The sequence below is a fragment of the Vanessa atalanta genome, chromosome 22 (assembly GCF_905147765.1).
Source record: "Vanessa atalanta chromosome 22, ilVanAtal1.2, whole genome shotgun sequence".
NCBI lineage: Eukaryota > Metazoa > Arthropoda > Insecta > Lepidoptera > Nymphalidae > Vanessa > Vanessa atalanta.
This window is the reverse complement of record NC_061892.1, coordinates 2,332,853-2,354,364: the sequence shown is the minus strand read 5'-3', so window position 1 is coordinate 2,354,364 and position 21,512 is coordinate 2,332,853. Positions and strand designations below refer to the sequence as shown.

General features: G+C 32.3%; 1 protein-coding gene across 1 annotated transcript in view; it reads left to right on the top strand.

Moving 5' to 3' along the window:
* Positions 1-4,525: 4,525 nt before the first annotated feature.
* The window catches only part of LOC125072740 (Down syndrome cell adhesion molecule-like protein Dscam2), a 32,641-nt gene continuing 15,654 nt past the window's right edge, over positions 4,526-21,512 (top strand). The window contains exons 1-12 of the mRNA XM_047683421.1: positions 4,526-4,560; positions 11,401-11,465; positions 12,075-12,160; positions 12,852-12,943; positions 13,387-13,541; positions 16,768-16,858; positions 17,585-17,827; positions 18,122-18,290; positions 18,895-19,030; positions 19,527-19,646; positions 20,147-20,323; positions 20,738-20,882. Coding sequence (XP_047539377.1) covers positions 4,538-4,560; positions 11,401-11,465; positions 12,075-12,160; positions 12,852-12,943; positions 13,387-13,541; positions 16,768-16,858; positions 17,585-17,827; positions 18,122-18,290; positions 18,895-19,030; positions 19,527-19,646; positions 20,147-20,323; positions 20,738-20,882 — 1,502 coding nt within the window. The 5' untranslated portion in view covers positions 4,526-4,537. The remainder of the gene's footprint in view (positions 4,561-11,400; positions 11,466-12,074; positions 12,161-12,851; positions 12,944-13,386; positions 13,542-16,767; positions 16,859-17,584; positions 17,828-18,121; positions 18,291-18,894; positions 19,031-19,526; positions 19,647-20,146; positions 20,324-20,737; positions 20,883-21,512) is intronic.

The window sequence follows — 21,512 nt, the reverse complement described above, 5'->3', positions numbered from 1 at the left end:
TACATTACACCAATATCATATTTTAAATCACGTCACAGTTTCAATTTTATATAATAAAGTAATAAATACACATAAAACAATAAACTCATTTGTTAATACAGTAACTGCAAAACTTCTATGTCAATATGGCTGTAGTTGTGAATCATAATCGTGCCCATGCGTACAACTTTGAAGCAACTCTAAAAAACGTTATCAAACGGGTTCCGTAGCGCAATTTCCACGCGGTTTAGTTCTGTAGTGCAGCGAACTAACTCCACTCCAAAACTTGCACGGCCCACAAAGTTACTCAGTGCCTAGGGTTGCCAACAAACTCACTCATAAATACTTAACTGTAATTATTTATTACAGTAATTTTATTTTTTTATTTTTTTTTAAATAATTGTATATGAAATCAGTATATAATCTTTTTTTAGGAAGAAAAATAATTGATACATATTTAATTAAAAGTAGCAACCCTATAACAACGTAACTGAGTAATCTCTATCAAAGCTAATTCCAACTTTATCCTCTCTCAATAAAGTTTAATTTCATTTGCGGGCACTTCCAACTTTCCAGTGCACTTTTATTTTTCAATTTAAAAGACCGTCCTGTTTCGTTCTCAAGATAAAGTTCCGAAGTAGAGCCGCAGTGTTCGGAATTTATTAACATGACGGTCGCTTGTAATTATGATTTTTTTACGCGTTTTCCTTTTTTCATTTTTATTACCGTTTGCATAAAATTACACGATACAACTAAAAGTTTGTTTTATGAACGGATTTGTAATTGAAAAGGTTAACTTGGGATAAATATTTTTTACTCGAATTATCATAATTGGGAGTTTGCATATTTTGAGACTTTTACTATATTTTTTTTAATTAAAAATAAATAAAGGGAGGGGCAAATAAGTCAAGTGGTAATGTTGTGCAAATGTTGTCAATGTGGGCGGTGGCAAGAGGTTACCGCGGCCCGCCGCCCATAGACATTGACGATTTAAGTAATAATTCACCATGACATACATCATCAAAGCACCGCCAACCTTGGGAACTAGGATATTATGTCCTTAGTGACTGTAATTATACTGGCTCACGGAACTTTTAAGCCGGAATACAACAACGCTAATTGGTTTTGCTGTTTGGCGGTAGCCCTACCACCAAGTACCAGGGCTTGGTGGTAGGACTTGTGGCGTTAGATAGTACCTACCATTAGGTGGTCCGATTCCCCACCTGCCTATATATTTTGTATAAAAAAAAATATATGTAATAAGTAAAAAATACATTGTATATTCAAAAATACGAACAAAATTAATACTTCCAAAACCGATCGCATTACAATAACTTCCAAGGGAAGTCGTAAAAGTATGATTGATTGTTATTATTAATCAAAACTTTGATTGATATTTACTTTTTGTTTGGATATAGCTTTTGTACATTGGTGTGACGTCAGCACTTGTAATAACAGAATTGGATGCTCGGCAGAAGTTTCTGACATGAATTGAGAATTGATTGTGAACGATTACCTTTTTTCTACATAACATAAGTTTATACAACGCTAGGAGTAATAAAAATGGTTATTTACTTTCTTTTAATTATAAAATCACATAATTAAATTAATTAACCACAAAATTATTTGAGGTCATAACACTGCACGACATATTTGAATTTAACCTGCCCAAGTTTATTTAACGTACAGAAAATCTTCTCAGATTTCCGGGAAACCAATAAACTCCTGTGATAACTGTTTCTGACACGGTTCAGATAACTTCTTAATGCGTACGACATGCCGGCTGACGTCTTTCTCAGAGCCATCTGATACACGACACGGGACACAGATACCTTTTAAGCCCCGGACGAGCTAGGTGTCGGATCATGATATTAAACGTTTTTATATGTTGCTGGAATTTATAAAATAAATATATGACTTTATGATAATTTGAATATAAATGTGAAACTAATATCTAAGCAAAAATATGGTAAGCTAAGCTGACTGAGTGGAAATTTTAAATAAAACACTCCCCACGTCCATTTAATTTAAATCTTCTAAAACAAAGATTGTCTAGTAGTAAACTCTAGTGGCGAACGCGACAAGATTTACGTTGACGATCTTTTGTTCTGAACATATTATATCAGTTAATAGCTGCTGATATGCTTTCGGGAAACCCACCGAGTTTTTCATGTATTAAGTTCAAATACGACGAATCAATAAACCACTTCCAATAATATTTTTCATGCCCAATTATTTTAAAAATGATTTTTCGTAATTTACTATAAAAACGCCCAATACTGATTCCTAAATATCCAACTTCAAAAAATTATGGACATCCATATAAACTTTCAATTTAAATTCAGCTTCTTAGATGTTTAACTGTATATAATTCCTTAATAGAAGCTTTAATACTGATTTCCATAAATTTAACATCAGAAATTACAAATTCCCATACATGATTTAACTCCCTTAGGAGTTGGATGAACGAAAAACAGTTACACTTTTTTCAAAATAAATACATTGTATGGAAATTAACGAAATCAAATTTTATCCCTACACTGCCTCGTTGGTCTAGTGGCTAGATGTAAGGTCACAGATCCTGAGGTTCTAGGTTCAAACTCCAGGTTGGGCCGATAACGATTTATTGGGTTTCTCTATTAAAAGATTCTCAAAAACACTCTCACTCAACAGCACTTTGCACTTAACACACAGCACAACAACTCCCGAGCCTTTGAAAGGACGTAGATCCGTTGGTCCTTCGCCTGAACTCTCTGGTCGTGTCGGATGGGCTTCCATCGGATTATGAGACTGGTACAAAGTTAAACTGCATTTGTGCACACTCTTGTGGTATATCTAGGGAATCTATGGTATATATAGGGAAGTTGAAGAGCCATCGTCTCACTTGAGTTTGGCCGTAACCGAAGTCAGTCAGGGTGCCTTTATCATCAAACACCCTCATATCTGACACACATTAAAGCAATAAATTCAATACGCATTATTTTCTATCTTAAAACCAATCTTTGATCTAATATAGAATACCATAATGAAGATGAATTAAACAGATTATATATAATAGATACTAATTAAATTATTAATATTATAATACCTTAATCTTTGATGATTGATGGATGACGTGCTGTCACGTACTCCTAGTTATATGTTTACTTAAATCATACCACGTTTTGATTACACAAGGTGAAACAGTCTGAATGTAGCGTTGGACAAAGATCTTATATTTAAGATTCCGTACTGTACTGTACTGTAAGACTTTACTCAAGCACGTTTGAATATTTTGGAAAATTAAATCAAATTTATATGAAATCCGGTTTCGAATGTAAATTCTTCTGAGAAGGATCGACAAGAAATTGCATGTACTCTTTTTTTCCAATTAAATTTCAAACGTATGTTAATTATTGAAGTAAATAAAATTAATTGCGTTTGAGTCTCATAATATTATGTTACACATTCATTTATATTATAAGGCGAGAATATTTTTTATCAGTTGCTGAGACTAAAAACAATACAGATTTTATCACATAGTAACAATATTAGATCTTTTTTGGAGGTCCCAACTCGTATGGATAAATTGAACGTCATTTCGTCTGCAAAATTTGAAGTCAATCGGACATATAGTATTAAAGCTCTCATGAGGAGTCCATCAGTGGTATTTCGCTTATATAAATACAAAATGTGACAAGTTTGAATTGAATTTAATTCAAGAAAATAAATGAGTACATATATAATGTCAGGTCACCTTTGCCAAATTGACTTTTTCAGAAATATCTATATGTGTAAACTGTTAATATATTGCTAAACATTAAAATGAAGATATCACTAGTATATCCCTTGTAGCTGTAATCACACTGGGACTTTCCACTGTCGACACGAATCACAGCAATATTGACGTTGTCTATATTAGAAGTTGCAATAAGATATCACCTATCGAGACAACCATGATTTTATTGCGAAAGTAAATTGGTCTGTCTAGAAAATTTTGATACGATTACTAATATTCTAAATGCGAAAATAACTTGGTCTGTCTATTGCTCTTTCGCGGCCATACCACTAAATCAAATTTGATGTCATTTGGTAAGAAGTAAGCTTGAACTTCAAGGACAGACATAGGCTGGTTTTTATTTGCCTAACACCTGACGACCAAACCCTAAAGCCGCGGGCCATAGCTAGTTAAAATAAATTTCTAGTTGCCTTTTGTTTTTGCTTGTTTTAGTCCAAACTATAAAATATGAAATATTAACTTTTCTTAGAATTTTTCTTAAAACGTCAAGACAAAATCGGTAATGCCCCAGCTATATTTGTAGACCAGTTAGCTCAGTCAAGCAAGCAGCAAAAAGTCTTAACACTATGTTGGCTACTTAGTACAAAGCTTAAGTTTTTTCTCCACTAAGAAGATGAAGTAAAACAAAAACAATGCGACTATGTTTCATTGTAAGCTCTCAAGCAGCGTCAACTACATGTACGCGAAACTGTGCAATGTTAAAAACAGATTTTAATGAGTTATGATAAAAACTAATTGTTTCCAATTATTGTTTCAGGTATTAGAGATTTTCATCAAATTATGCACAAACCAAAAATCACAAGGTAAGCTATTTCCATATTTTATAACGGGCATTTCCCCAATAATAATTATTTAAATTATGCTTATTATGAATGAGTTCGTTTATCAATAGATAAAAATACGAATACATAAAATAAAAAATAAAAAACATTACAATAAACAGTATTAGTAAAAAATTTTCATCTAACTTATTGCTATTTGAATCTTTCAAAAGACGTCCACTATTTTTATCAAGCTTTCTTTGATAACTTGATATGATGCATATGGTCAGTAGATGCATTTTCAATTTTAGACCATTGGTCATAATTTCAATGAAAAAAAAAGTTTTCGCCACAAGGATTCACTTACGACCTTTTGGGTGATAAAACGTTCAACCAAAATATGTAAATATTCTGTATGTGTCTATGTCATTGAACTTTTCCTAAATTGCTGAATCTATTTAGATTTTTGGGTCGTTTAGTTTAGACACGGTAGGGGGTCCTGCGATGAAGAATAAGTCTCAATTTACATATTATAATAAGGATAATAATAAAACAAAATAATTAACATTACTCGTAATATATTATGTTCTGCATTGAATAGATGTTGTCGTATGTAAATTTGTAGGACTTGAGTTAGACTGAATTTTCAAATTAAATTTGGACAACAGCCAAAATGGAACTATACTTCAAGCTGTTGCTAGATCTGAATAATTTACTATATCGGATAACTGATATCGTCTGTCGGTTGCAAAAACGTCATATATGAAATATTTTAATCGTGTAAAAGGCAAACAGTAAACTTTTATGAGTCGACATAATTCAGTGAGTAGAACTCATGTAGATATACTTTTTTCAATTTTAATTTAACATATTGGAGGGGGACGAGGAAATGGGCTGGTGGTAAGTAAGTACAATATACGTTTAAATATGGCCATTTCTTGGATTGCCAATGTCCCAGCAATCTTGGGAACTAAGATGTTATTGATTGTGCGGGTAGCTACACTGGCTCACTCAATCTTCGAACCGGAACACAACGTTACTGAATATTGTTGTTGGAATATCTGATGAGTGGGTGGTACCAAGCCTTGCACAAAGCTCTACCACCAAGTAAATATTAATCGACAATTAAGAAATCAAACGTAAGAAAACACTAGTAAATTTTAATTTTAATTTTCATTTGGACCGTCTTGTGCAGAAATGATTCAAGTCACTACATTTGTTAATATGAGTAAGTGGTCCTATTTAAGTATCATCTCTTGATAGTATTTAAATTCTGTGATTGGCAATTTTTAGAGAAGTCTGTTACACACACTCACAGCACAGCACACTCTCTAAAGATATTGTTGTTGTTGTTGACACTCTATAAAAATATTATTGTTCTTCTTGTTATTGACTTAAAACGATTATTGCCAGACATTTTTTATGTCTTGGAATATCAAACCCAGACGTATCAATTGTACCTTTGGTGTCTTTTCAAGTATTTGTATTTTTTTTTTTTGTTTTATTTTTTTATATTTTCAATTCTTATCTCAATCCAAATTTACATTTATGGATGACGATACAAATTTTTATTGGAGTAGGACGAAGGCCACTTTTTTAAATCAAAATTAAAATATACTTTATTCAAGTTGGTAGGAGTCATCATTTTACAGAGTTTTAAACGTAAGGATTTCGGAACGTTTCGGAATATAGATTCTACTTAGTAGAACCGGCAAGAAACAGTAGCTACTTTTTTCCAACATTTGAGACATATAACAAAATTGGAGTGTCTGTTTGTTATACTAAAATAACCGTTTTTTACTTAATGCATATGTATGTATGCATGGTATATTTACCAAAATAACATTATTTACAATTTTTGTATGTCTCTCTGTCCGTCTGTTTGTTCCAGCTAATCTCTGGAACGGCTGGACCGATTTTGACAGTACTTTCACTGGCAGATAGCTGATGTAATAAGGAGTAATTAAGGCTTTTATTTTAAAATTATATATAAAATAATAATAAAGTCACCGTGCAATGTCCAAATACTGCCCAGTACTTCGTCACCAACGACTGAATATCATAAAAGCTGCCTAATACAGAATGAATAAGTTTGAACAATAACTATTTTGTTAAAATCAAACGCGCACGAAGTAGCGGGTACAGCTTGTATATAATATATCCCGCCTTTATAAACTTTAATGTCGTGTAACAGTGGTCGTCCTTCTTAATTATTCGTAGCCTTTTGTTTTTCTTGTTACTATTTTTACATTATACAACTTAGAGCCTGTAAACTGTTTTCTTTTGAAACTGATAAACATATTTTCATTTATTTCATTTTCAACCGTGCGATGTTGAAGGACGTTGCTAGTATGCAGCACGTTGTTGTAGGTTACGTATATTAAGTTAATTGTTTCGCTACGTCTGACAATTGGTCCCGTTGCTAATTGGACGAGCATCTTGGATGGATTGCTACGTTGCTTCTGATGTAAGATTAAAAATCAGACCATAATAAAATGTTACAATTCATTCAATCATGTAAATGGGTGAAATATTATATATTAAAACTTTCTTCAAATGCATCGTTTCTTATCGCTTAAGTTATATCGATATTTGTTCAATAGATTTTTTCAGTGAGACATGACAAAAAATTTTCGTCTTTAGCCTTATTAACTACTTAAGCGTCTGGACTTCATTGCTATTATTTAATCAGTCATAAATATCCATTAACATCCATCTCGTCATATGTTCTAAACTACTGGTTAGACTTTCAAAGTGTAAAAATCAATACGTATCTGCTGAAGTTTAAAATCAATGGTATTCCTTTTAATAAGGATTCATAAAATGTGAAAATTAAATGAAACTTTAATACACTGCAGTTAAAATACTTGGACCGTGGATGAATAGTGAAATGTCACATTATTGTCTCTACTGGTGACATAAGGGCTTCATATCTGCCCATAGGATCACTCCTGCCAACGTTCAGTAACTATTTTAAATTTTTATTTATGTACAATTAGTCTTAATGTTAATATTTCTTAGGTAAATAATTTTATCTTAATGACTTGATACAGAGCCGAGATGGCCCAGTGGTTAGAACGCGTGCATCTTAACCGATGATTTCGGGTTCAAACCCAGGCAGGCACCACTGAAATTTCATGTGCTTATTTTGTGTTTATAATTCATCTCGTGCTCGGCGGTGAAGGAAAACATCGTGAGGAAACCTGCATGTGTCTAATTTCAACGAAATTCTGCCACATGTGTATTCCGCCAACCCGCATTGGAGCAGCGTGGTGGAATATGCTCCAAACCTTCTCCTCAAAGGGAGAGGAGGCCTTTATCCCAGCAGTGGGACATCTACGGGCTGCTAATGCTAAAAAAAAATGCTAATGACTTGATACACAAATTTATATTTAAACTTACATGTTACAATGAAACGGCATCAAGATATTTTCAAGTCCATAAATATATTGTGGTGTGTGTTGTGTTATCTATAATTAGAAAATCTGTTGATTTAATACTTTCACTTATCATACATTTTATTTTTCATTACAGTATTATATATGACGTCATGTTCATTTTTTATTTAATTGCTCAAAAAAGGTAGAGGTTTTACTTGTTAGTTAGGACATAATTACTACTCATTAAGGTAGGATTATACGTTGAACATTCTTAGAAAAGGCTGCAAGGAGAAGCCGAGTTAGTTCCTAAACTATACATAGCTCAGTTGAATTCAGTAGAATTCTAAGACGCGTATACTGAGCAATTTTGGAGACGTATGAATTGTTCCGTTAATTAGAAAATATGTATTTTGTCGTATAATATGTTTGTTGTTAAGCTTAATTTGTGTTTATAATTAATCTCGTGCTCGGCGGTGAAGGAAAACATCGCGAGGAAACCTGCATATGTCGAAATTCTGCAACATGTGTATTCCACCAACCCGCATTGGAGCAGCGTGGTGGAATACGCTCCAAACCTTCTCCTCAAAGGGAGGCCTAAGCCCAGCAGTGGGAAACAGGCTGCTAATGTAAAAAATATACAACCATAGATTATGTAAAATCATTAAAAAGCAAACACTACATGCTAATTAAACTATTAATTACTATTATCTAGAAAAAAAATGTGTACAGTTTCGGCTTAAATGTTCCTCTGATATATAAACATACATAATAATATTAACCTTACATCGCCAAGCCATCAAGGTACCAAGACCAACCTTGGAAACAAAGATGCGTTTTCCCATTTAGTTTGTACACTGACTCTCTCACACCAAACAGCAGTACTCAGTATTGTTGTGTTCCAGTTTGAAGGGTGAATGAGCCAGTAACTACAGGCACAAGGGACATAACATCTTAGTTCCTGAGGTTGGTGGCGCATTGGTGATGTAAGGAATGTTTAATATTGCTTACAGCGCCATTGTCTATGGGCGGTGGTGACCACTTACCATCAGGAGACCAATTTCCTGTCCAGAAGTTCATATAAAAAATAACAGCATGATGTTGAACTTAGTTGCAAGACGATAGAATATCATAATATAATTTGGTATATTATAATTGCCCGATAGTACGAGTAAACACATCACAAAACTCAGATAACATCTCCAATCTAATTACACTAGAGTAAACAGAGCCGTAGTTACCGGTTAACTGTGCATAAATTAAACTGAGATTAATGAAATTACCAGACAGTGGTTGTTCGTGGTTATGCATTAATGTATGTTCAATTTGAATTTACGGCATATGCAGGAGCAACGGCGTTGTGGCTTTGATATGTGTACCTATATCGCTTGTATAGATTGGTAATATGATCGAATTTATGTGTTCAAAATGATAATGTAGACTTTATTAAGTAGACTCTTGTAAGCATTTCAATAATGTAATATAAAACGCCGACAGTCGATTTGTTTGGACGGCGAGTACTGTCATATTTTACATTGTATGCTTTTATATCAAGCACGATATTAAATCCTATTGAAATATATATATATATATATATATATATAGGATTGAAACAAACATTTATTTTTTTTAGTTTGCTTTGATATTTATATATTCTATCCAATTCCACGCAAAAGAGCTTAAATATTTGTTGAGTACTCTTTTGATGCTCGAGACAATACAATCCAGTGCATTATATTACTTCCATCTTTTGAAACAAAGTAATAATAACTAATTTTACTTTAATTTAATCTGTAATTGGCCGATGATAGCCAGTGACGTAATAGCGACCAATGGACATCCAGTATTAAATAAGTAAAACTTCAAAAAATATTTTTGCCTATACTGTCTAATACGAGATAACACTGTTTAAAAATCCTTGTTAATATTAATATGAACGTAGATCCTTAAATTTCGTTGTAATATTAAATGAGAATGTACTATGAATAAATTTGTCGTAGCTCATGCATCAACGCTACGAAAACAACTGTGTGGCTACGATAAACATAACGTAGCTTCGTGATTCGCGCCTCGCGCTTTCATGTTTTGAAAATAATAAGCGGTTATTATATTTCGGAACGCTTATCCCGTATTTTGCCATTTCGTAGCTCTTTATTGCAAGCCACGAAAACTAATTAATAGCAGCAGTAAGATCAATCGCTACGTATATGCTGGCTGATAAGAGTTATTATTCTAATTTCAAATAATACTTTTCAAATCAAAATATACTTTTACAAGCACTTTTGAATCGTCATTTTACAAACGACGAATAGTTACTCTTTTTTAACATGATACAAAGTTATGTTAGTTAAAAACAATTATATATGTATATAACATATCCTGCCTGGAAGTCAACAAGTATTAATTCCACGCGTTTCTATCATCTATATAATCCTTTATTGGATAATATGCTTTTTTTATTAATGTATTTTTTTACAAATGATTTGAATTTATAAATCGGTAAAGTTAAAAATGATTTCTATTAATCAAATATAACTTATGTTTATGAGATGTTATTCTTTAATGTAAATCTAGATATACAATATACTTACGGTGTCCATGCCGTGCCAGTGAACTAAGATTAGGAGGGTAAAAAAATTGAATGGCTCCTGTTCCTCCTCTCACAGATTCACACTCCCTACATACATTAGAATCTAAGAAATATTACCTAGTACCCATCTCTTACAACTCCAATGTACCACCAACTTTGGGATGTCCTTTTTGCCTATAGTTATACTTTGTATATGGCGCACGTACCCAGTTGTACTTGCTCAAAGATCTACCTCTAAGTAAATAAAATCGTTTAAACAGGACGTTGATTGCAAGATACATTTTTTTAATTCAGCATTTATTTGTAACGAATATAACGCAGTAGTTATGATAGCTTTTACACTAAAAGCGATATTAAGTTAAGCGCCGGGTTCGGTTTTATTTTTAAGCGATGTTTTACGAGGTCATGTTCTAGTTCTGATTTCGATCACATAATTTTCGTCGTTAAGTGCTGCGAAAACTATTTAGTAACTAAATATATTGATATTATGTAACCACAACTCCGAACTAGTTCCGTTTAATCGATCGTTATATTCATTTATTATAATCATGTTGAGCCGAGATGGCCCAGTGGTTAGAACGCGTGCATCTTAACCGATGATTTCGGGTTCAAACCCAGGCAGGCACCACTGAAATTTCATGTGCTTAATTTGTGTTTATAATTCATCTCGTTCTCGGCGGTGAAGGAAAACATCGTGAGGAAACCTGTATGTGTCTAATTTCAACGAAATTCAGCCACATGTGTATTCCGCCAACCCGCATTGGAGCAGCGTGGTGGAATATGCTCCAAACCTTCTCCTCAAAGGGAGAGGAGGCCTTTATCCCAGCAGTGGGACATTTACGGGCTGCTTATGTAATCATGTTTGTTTTGAAAATATTTTTTATCTATCATTTATATAAATTATTATACTTCCAGAGCGATGGATCACAAGAAAAACAAGAGAAAAAACGATGGGGGATCTTTTCAATCTGTTAGTTTTGGTAAGTTTCACGTTAGAATACGTCTGAATTAATCCTGCATTGATGATAAGACTCAATAATTAACAAAAACTAGTCGTTCAAAATAGCAAAAAATCAGTAACTTTGGCACCAGAGCTGAACGTACATATTAATTGCTGTTCAATGAATTATAATTATTATATCATATATAATAAAAATCAAAAATAAAATCGAAATATTCTTTATTCAAATAGGCTCATATAAGCAATGTTTAAATATTTAATCGACACGTGACAGTGTTGAATTAAATTTAAAGCTACCACCGGTTCGGAAATTTGATTCCACCGAGAACCGGCAAAAACTTAGTATTCTTTTCCACCAAATTAGCTACGGATTGTCAGTAAAGTAAAATGAAACTTTTATATATTCTACTTAGAAATTAATTAATACAAAATCCATGCTTTTTTATCTCTGATATAATCTTGTATTGTGTAATAAAAAATATCAAAATCAAAATATACTGTATTCAAGTAGCCTTTACAAGCACTTTTGAATCGTCATTTAACAATTTATATTAAGTGACGCCACCACCGGTTCGGAATTAAATTGATGTTCTGTCTCTAAAATATTTTTTTTTTTCATTCATTTCAGTACTGAGATATAAAAGAGATATCGGATCAGGCAACATTTTGATAACCCAACATTTTAACGAAAAGATAATCTCCCCTGGTGAAGATGTAAGTTACGATCTATATATTTTTAAGATAGATAATATCTCTTACTTGTTAATCTGTATTTTTAATTGGTTTGTGTATAAGCGCAAGATATTTTAACAAGTTGATTAATCTATCTATATTAATAAATTGCACCCAAGCAACCCACCCCTTTTGCAAACTTTGCTTGGGTGCAATTTAGTTACCTGTGTTTGTTTTTGTTCCTGAATTTACCCCTTACAGACAAACAAACAAATTTTACCTTTTTATACTTATAGTTGAAAAAAAATGTTTGCATAATTAATTTATTTACATGAAAGAAAATATTTGACTTAATTGAAGAAATTTATTTAATTTTATCAATAAAAAATTATACAGTAACTATTTATTTTACACGAATTAAAATACGTAGAATTATGATAATGTTCAAAGGGAGGACTTTTCACTTATTAAAATAGATAATTATATATCACGAACTTCATAGAATAATAATGAATTTCATTTAGAAAAAGTTCATTTTAGAAAAAAGTGTACCACAGTCTCCCCATTAATTTTTCCTCCACGTACCTGTTTCTGCGTACAGCGTAACAAACCGCATGTTTGGTTTGAAGTTTTATAATTTATGATATTAGCTAGTTAATCATAGTTAAGCTCGCGTATATATCCACTAACGAGGAAAGTTTTTAATTAATAAATGTTATTATACCTTTCATAGGTAAGCCTACAGTGTACTGCAACTTCAGATAGACCACCTCGATTCATTTGGGAGAGAGACGGTGTCGTGATCTCGTCGAATACGGATTCCAGGTTTTAATTGAATTTTAATTAAAAAAAAAATTCAAAGTAAATTAACTTCAAGTAAACTTTTGCTTCGATTAACCAATTGAATTATATTTAAAAAAAAATGCCTTCATAATTATTTAAAGTTGTACACAATTGTTTTTTTTTTATGTAATAGGTTGACGGACAGACAAATGGGCCACCAGATGGTAAGTGGTCACCACCGCCCATAGATAATGGCGATGTAAGAAATATTAACCATTCCAATGCGCCACCAATCTTGGAAACTAAGATGTTATGTCCCTTGTGCCAAAGTGTAACTATGGTTGCATTTAAGAGAATTGCCCTTTTAGCTATATAGCTAATTTTTTATTTATGTGTGTGTCTATATATATGAATGTGTTATGTAAAGTATAATTTTATAGAAAAAAATTGTAATCCATTTTAAAATATAATTATTTAAATTCCAGACATATTCTTGGTCAAATGATGTCTTCGACTGGTGTAGGTGTAATATCCCACTTAAACATATCACGGGCAAGAGTAGAAGACGGGGGCTTATATTCGTGTGTAGCGTTTGAAGGCGATTCCAGCACAAGACATACAGCTAGAATAGATGTATATGGTGAGTATTGGAACCAAGTTCTTCAACGCGACTTCAGGCGATCTTTCCCTCTCTTTCTCTATGTCTCATTCTGTGTACTGTTTTATATAATATTATTTGAACTTATGGTAGATTTGTCGAATCAAGGCACCTCGAAAGTGCTCCATTTTTTTCTCTATCGTTCTTTACCAGTAGTATGTAGTATCCTAAGTAATATTATGGAGGCGCCTGGTTTTGGAACCCTTAAAATAAATAAAAGTGCGGGTTAGATTTAGAATTATTTACAACGATTTTGGGGAAACAAAGTGTTGTATATAAATTCTATTAATTCTAACCCAATATGGTCTTGTCATTCCCCCTAGAGTGTTTTTAAGGCGAAAGTGCTGCACATCCAGTAGAGGATCTGGAGAATACCCATACCCTAGGGCCGAACATCAGGGCGTCACGGTAGCATGCAAAAGCGATCTCGTGGCGCTCGCCGATGAGACTAAGAGGGTAAAAAGGGTAAAATTAGGAGCACTTAGGAGGTGGAGCCGTGATTCGACAAACCTAACCTAACCTGATTAGGTAACACTTTTATAATTTTTAAGGGGTCCACAGCTATGCGCCTTTGTAATATTACTTAGGATACTACATACTACTGATAAAGAATGATAGAAAAAAAATTGGAGCATTTTCGAGGTGGAGCAGTGAATCGACAAATTTACCAAACTTATTCTTTCTTATTTTCTCAATTCACACAGGTTTTTTAATAAAAATGTTGATGTGTCTGTTATTACTTACTTTAATACATACGACACAAGTGATAACTTACACTAATCACTGCGGTATGCGTATGAGAAAGGGAAGCCAGACAGACTGGTGCCGTAACGCGTTACGTAACGAAGCGGTTTACCTTCCCATAAGAAGTTATCACTTCAAAAAATAATCAAATAGCTATCTATTTTCTATTATAACGATACACTGGTACTTATTGTTCAGGACCAATTGGAATCAAGGTCTAACTCATGGTGTCATCTTATACGACAACCACTACGGCAACGAATACACCTAAAGTAATATACATATTTATACAAATATATAATAATTTTAAAACCAATTTCATTGGATACTCGTTATGTATTTTTCAACTAAACCTGAATTAAAGGCCAATTATTCCAATTCTATCGTACATTGAAATCAGAATATAAATTTGAGTAACAATTTGTGGTTAATTCATATTTTGGATATGGATTTACTGTAGATATTATCTGATAAATTTAATAAAAGTCCAATTAACCTGCTCGTATAATTATTTGTTCTATATTAAATTATTGTTATCATTGACTATGGAATATTGAATTCATTTTAACATAATATATTGTTAATTTTAATATACATCTCTACATATAATAAAATTGGAGTGTCTGTTTGTAATATTAAAATAACCGCGTTTTACTAAATGCATATGTATGTATACACGGTACATATGCCTAAATAATATTTTTTACAATTTTTGTCTGTCCGTCTGTCAGTTTGTTCCGGCTAATCTCTGGAACGGCTTAACCGATTTGGACGGGACTTTCACTGGCACTGACTTTAGAATTATATGTAAAATAATAATAAAGTCACGCTTTTTTATTAAATTAAAATGCGCACGAAGTCGCGGGTACAGCTAGTTATACAATAAAAACCGCTATTTCCCTGCTTTTTAAATATGTAATAACATTGAAAATATTAATTTAAATTTCCTGCTGGAGGGCAATATTGATCTATATTAAATGCACAATGTATGTATTTAAGGAATAATGCTGTATTGCTTAAAATCACTTCGAAAATAAGCCATTATTTATCGTAGAAAGTAAAGAATAGAAAACGATTATTGTGGGTTACCCGTAAGAGATAGACATATACCATTCTGGACTTTTTTGGAGACCTTTTTAAGGTTTACAATACTGTAGAACATTATTTTGGTCTATCTCGTAGGGTTTAGCCAGCGTTTGCAATGTAAGCACAAAAAATGTAACGGTATCACTTTAGAAACGTCTAAAATTATCAGTGTTTCTCTACTATATTGTGCATCTATTATACATATAACCCTTTCCCTTGAATCAATCTGTCTATTAAAAAACGGCATCAAAATCTGTTGGGTAATTTTAAAGATTATTACAGATGATATTCTTCACGCGTTAAACTGTAAACCATACTGGAGCTGTCCAGCGTAGACTATATATATTTTTTTTATGATATCGGTTGACGGCCGAGCAAATAGGTAACATTATGGTTAGTGGTCACTACCGTCCATAGACAATGGCGCTGTGAAAAATATTAACCATTCCTTGCATCACCAATGAGCCACCAACCTCGGGAACTAAGATGTTATGTCCCTTGTGCCTGTAGTTATGCTGGCTCACTCACCCTTCAAACTGGAACACAATAATACTGAGTACTGCTGTTACAACAATAATGAGTACTGCTATTTGGCGGTGGTACTTACCCAGACGGGCTTGCACAAAGCCCGACCACCAAATGTTGAGCAGGTCAAGTTAAGCTTATTAAAACTACCCTTAACAGCGTCAAGTATTTTTGCTTGATATTTTATAAGTAATGATATAAATTATATTGATGTATTGAGAAGAAATTTGTACATACAGTTATCAATATATTATTTTCTTCCATCATAATAGGCTTAATTCGATTTTTCCTATGTGAAGTACTGAACCAAGTCTCGATCGAATTTCAGAAGCCATTTATGACGTAATGAAATTACTGTTACAGGAAGGGGTTGTTAATTTTATTAATTGACATCAGAACTTACACTTAAATGTATCACTTTAATATACCTATTCATTGTACGCATCTGACAATTTGATCTTAAAGTAAAACGTCTTTGACAGGGAAAAAAATTCAAGGTGCACATTTCATCGAAATTTGAGTCGAATATCTTTGAATTATAGAATTTTTAAATGCTTCACGCAATGAGATGCATATTCCTTTAGTTTTGGATGAGGCATCATATGTTGCTACTTTTCAACTAAGTTCGTACGTGCCTACGTTCTTTTCGCTAGATGAAACTAAATTCATATTGAATTTTCAATTACTTCGAGCATCATATGAATTGTTACAGTATGTTCTTTTTTTAAGTTGTAATTCTTTTTGCGATTTATCAAAACACGACCAGTGTTAAACGCACCGTTTTTCTTCACTTTCTAGATTTATCATTTCCGTTTTTTTTAATCTTCTAATATTTTTTAATTACATTTTTCAGGTCCACCTTACATCAGAACACTTCCACCAATCAAAGTTCAAAGCGGCGATTCTCTGAAACTAAAATGTCCATACTACGGTTTTCCCATCAGGTAGGAGCTATTCCACAATTAATAATACAAAAAGATTCTTTTTTTGGATAAGTATATTAAGAAATAATAGAATTTGGCTCATACTTATTTGATTGGAAAGCAAATAATTTATTACAACTAAATATTATTATTATTATAACCTTCTTCTAATAAACGTAGTATTTAAAGGATATTTTATCCAATAAATTAATGTTAGATGCAGACATTATTAGATTAATTCAGATGGCTGCGAACTTATTACATTTGGAAACATACTTTTGTCAATGTAAAGTAGGTCTTTGTCATTTGTCTAGTATATTAGAGACTTTAATAAAATAAAAAAAATATATATCATTATTAATTTAATTAACTTCGTTATTTTATACGATATAAAAAGTAACTTGAAGAAACTCAAGCAACTCGGCATAAAATAATAAAAGTAGGTCTCAAGCTTAGATGGCGTTATACAAAAAACATTTTTGCATACTCAAGACTCGTAAATTTAGATCGGGACTCACCCTAAGAATCTAAATGAGTGAACGTGACTTTGCATAATTGTTACGTAACATACTAACTCAGGAAAACTGTAGACTTACTTTTAAAGCTTAGGATTATAAAACCGAGCTTAAGTTAAATAATTATTTTGACGTAAATGAAGGTTAGGAAATCTGATGTTTTCCATTTCGATATAAAATTATAGCAAAACGAGTGCTATAATAATATAATCTAGATATTTAATTTTTTTAGCAAACTGGAATGGGAACATAAGGGCAAGAAAATTATGAGTTCAATGTTACCACAACACACGAGATATAAACGGACTTATGTAAACAATAAAAATCGTAAAAACACAAGAAAAAGACGAAGGAAACGACAATTATTGCAAAGCAGTGAAGATGGTGTGCTCAGTATAGAGAGAGTTGTCAAAGAGGAGAACGGTGAAATGTATACTTGTATAGTATATAGCCCATCAGGAGAAATGGCTAGAAGGTATGAGGCAACTTAGAGAAAAATTGACGATATCATATTAATATGCTTCAAGGTCTTTAAACATTTCAGTTGGTTAAGTCAATTCTAACATTATCTTGAAGAATGAAAAGCAATATAATACGTTAAGACAAAACAAAACTGATTAATAACTTATTTTGAAAATGGAATGTGGATGAATGTAATAGAAGTTTATATTACGTAATGTTTAGGATTTAAATGATTTATTTAGGGTTGTAACTCATTCTTAATTCGGAGGATTAATACGTAACGCAAAAATTTTACTTCAAACTTCAGGTCATTTGAAATTCAAGTAGTTGAAGCACCTGAATTAGACGAACTACGAGTCGGTTCAGGATTGAAGGAAGGACAGATTGTACAAATAACGTGCAACATAATCAGTGGAGATCCACCGATTTTTTTCTCTTGGCTGAAGGATGGGACGAAGATACCTGCTAGTTTGAAGGTAAGTTTTCGTTATATTTGTTATATTATTTAATTTTTAAGCATTCATACAATATGTAATAAGCATCGTTTTCAACTTCTAGAATCTCAGTTTTGAGGTAGTCAATGTTCTTTCAGATTTTTACAGATATTCAATAAAACAGTCTGGTATAATTTTTCCGTCATCAAGAATAGTAGGGCTATTCTGATAACAATTGAAACTATTGACATTCATATTGTGAAAATTACTAACAATCCCTTTAAAATATCAATTTGTGGTCTACTAATTATAATTACATTGAGTGTTTCTTAAAAGTTGGATTAGTTCTTGAGCGGCAGTTTGGCGTGAATCATACTAGATGACCTTTAAATTATTTTTTTAATTTACATTTACAATTTTTAAATATGACGACCTCCGTGGTCGAGTAGTGTGTACACCGGGTACTCCACTACGAGGTCCCGGGGTCGATTATTAGTTTTCTATGTTGTCTTGGGTCTGGGTGTATGTGGTACGGTCGTTACGTCTGATTTTCCATAACAAAAGTGCTTTAGCTACTTACGTTGGGATCAGAGTAAGTATGTGATGTTGTCCAATATTTATTTATTTATTATTATTTATTTTTCAGATAACCGAAAGGAGTTCAGAACTGTTCAGTGTTTTGATTATAAAGCGAGTGTCTCTCGAACACTGTGGTAGATATACTTGCATAGCCACCAACCACGTTGGAAAAGTTAATCAAACTACAGATTTGTACATAAATGGTTTGTTAATTAAAACTTTATTTGTTATTAAGTGAGCTAAATAAGCTAATGTATTATTGAGTCAAAACTTTTTGCATCCATAACTATAATTATATGATTAACGGTAATTTATATTTATGCATTTTTTATACAAAAATACCGTAGAAACTTATTAAAATAGCTTCATATTTAAATCTACACATATAATGAAATTTTACTAAATGCATGTGTAAATACCAATATAACACCTTTTTAAATTTTTGTCTGTCTGTCTGTTTGTTCCGGGTAACTTTGGACTGGCTGGCCCGATATTGACTTTAATTGGAAGAAAGCTGATGGCAGCGGCAGAAATATTCTTGTAGCCTAAGATACTCTTAATTACGGAATTAGGCGTAACTTATGCTACAACAATATTTTTTGTTAAATTCAAACGCGCACGAGTTCGTGGGCATATCTAATCAAAGATATTATCGTCATTTTAAAAGGATACATTTTCCTAATTCGTTCTGTATTATAGTCGCACCAAAATGGGTAGAGGAACCAACGAACACATCACTACTCTTGGGGCAACGCGGTATCGTAGATTGTAATGCTAATGGCTACCCCACACCACAGATACACTGGATGAAGAGAGATGGTAAGGCATTAAAACATACAATTATATTAAGTTAACACTACGATGATAATTATTTACATAGTGATGAAACATATCGTGATATAACTTACTAGCTTATATAACACTATCCTTATTACATCTAAAGCTACGGCAAGATCTAGTAATCAGCTTACGGTTTCTGTTTTGGAACAATATGATTTTTTAAATCTACTCATCAAAATTTTTATTTTTTTATATACATATATATGTTGGACTAGAATATATAATAAAAGATCATTTAATATTCCTACAAGATAGTTCTATTGTCGTATTAATGATATCGATACGTCATATAGTTTTAATAAGCAGATATACTGCTCTTTGAATTTTTCAATGTCTGGTTTTGTCTCAAAGGTTTTATATTCAACTATTATGCGTATGTTTGCTGGAGTAGATTGGAAATGATTTCAATTCAGCTTTAATTAACTCGCCATACTATATTTGTTTTCAATTTTCTAAATAAAAATGTCGTCAACATTCAGCTGCTCTTGGTATCTGGCGTCCAATCCTCGACTTAGCTGGTGGTGGTGTTTCAAGCTATCCCAATGGCTCGTTATCCTTGGAAGTGGTATCTTTAGGCGATGAAGGTGAATACGCCTGTCACGTAGACAACGGTGTTGGAGATCCGTTGCATAAGAATCTGTGGATAAGCGTTAATAGTAAGTTTCTTTTTGAAGTTTAAATAATGACATAAAAATACGTAAACAGAACGATACATATTTTATTATTATCATGAGTTATCAAATTTAGATTAATAATATAGATGACTAATATTTAATTCTCATTACATATATCCATGTTTGATGTTATGTCAGATACAAAAATATGGAATTCCTTTTTGTTACTAACACGTCACAAGAGTCTAAATTTAAACGAAATAGTTCAGCTTCTTATAAAGTAATATTACATACTTAAAACTTCTCCGAAAAGCGTTGTATCTTCTGGTAAAAGTTTTATGCACATTGATTTAGTTGTTTCTTTCGTTAGATAGGAAATACAAAAACTCCTCATTATCTTCTATCTAGATCATTCATTATATTCAATTTCAATAAATAATTTCAAATTATTTCTAGAGCCGGTGCACTTTGAGTCCGTGGGATTAAACCTAACTACCAAAATGGGGCTGCCGATGACTTTAACCTGCCAACCGTTGGGAGACAGTCCAATACGAATCAAGTGGAGTTTGGACGGGAATCCTGTAGAATTTACGTCTTCGAGGTATTTTCGTGTTTATTTATTTTCAAGTAATACATTGTATAAAATTTTATATTTAAAATAATGATATTGCTGGGTCTGTTTATGACATTGATTTATTTAATATTGTAACTGTTTCTTTGTATAAATTATTTAAGAATTAAGAATAATTGTAATATTTTATTATCCTAAAACTGAAAAGTAATTTTATTTTTGAAAACAAGTAGCGACATCTATATGAAATGCAGGAAGAAATTAAGAAGCATTGAAGGCGGCACTTTGAACGTATTCTTTGTTGTGACACAAGTAGTTCGATGTAAAAAACATAGATGGCGTTACTATGTTTACATAAAAAACACCTAGGTTTACTTTTTTTGTAACATTAGCGAGCTCAGTGCGTTAATACACGGAAGCGCCTATTATTATCATAAGCTTTATTGATTTAAATATTTATTCATTTAATTCGAAAATATTATCAATCTTTTTAATTACAGTAATAAATGTGCACGCCTCCTTATCCATATTACTCCCTTCTAAATTATGTTACAACCTTTGATAATTTATATTTATATAGTCCGAACTGTCAAGGCTGAGAACGCGTTGAAAAAAAAGTAGCCAACTGTTGGCTCCTAAGTACACGCACACTAGTGAAGT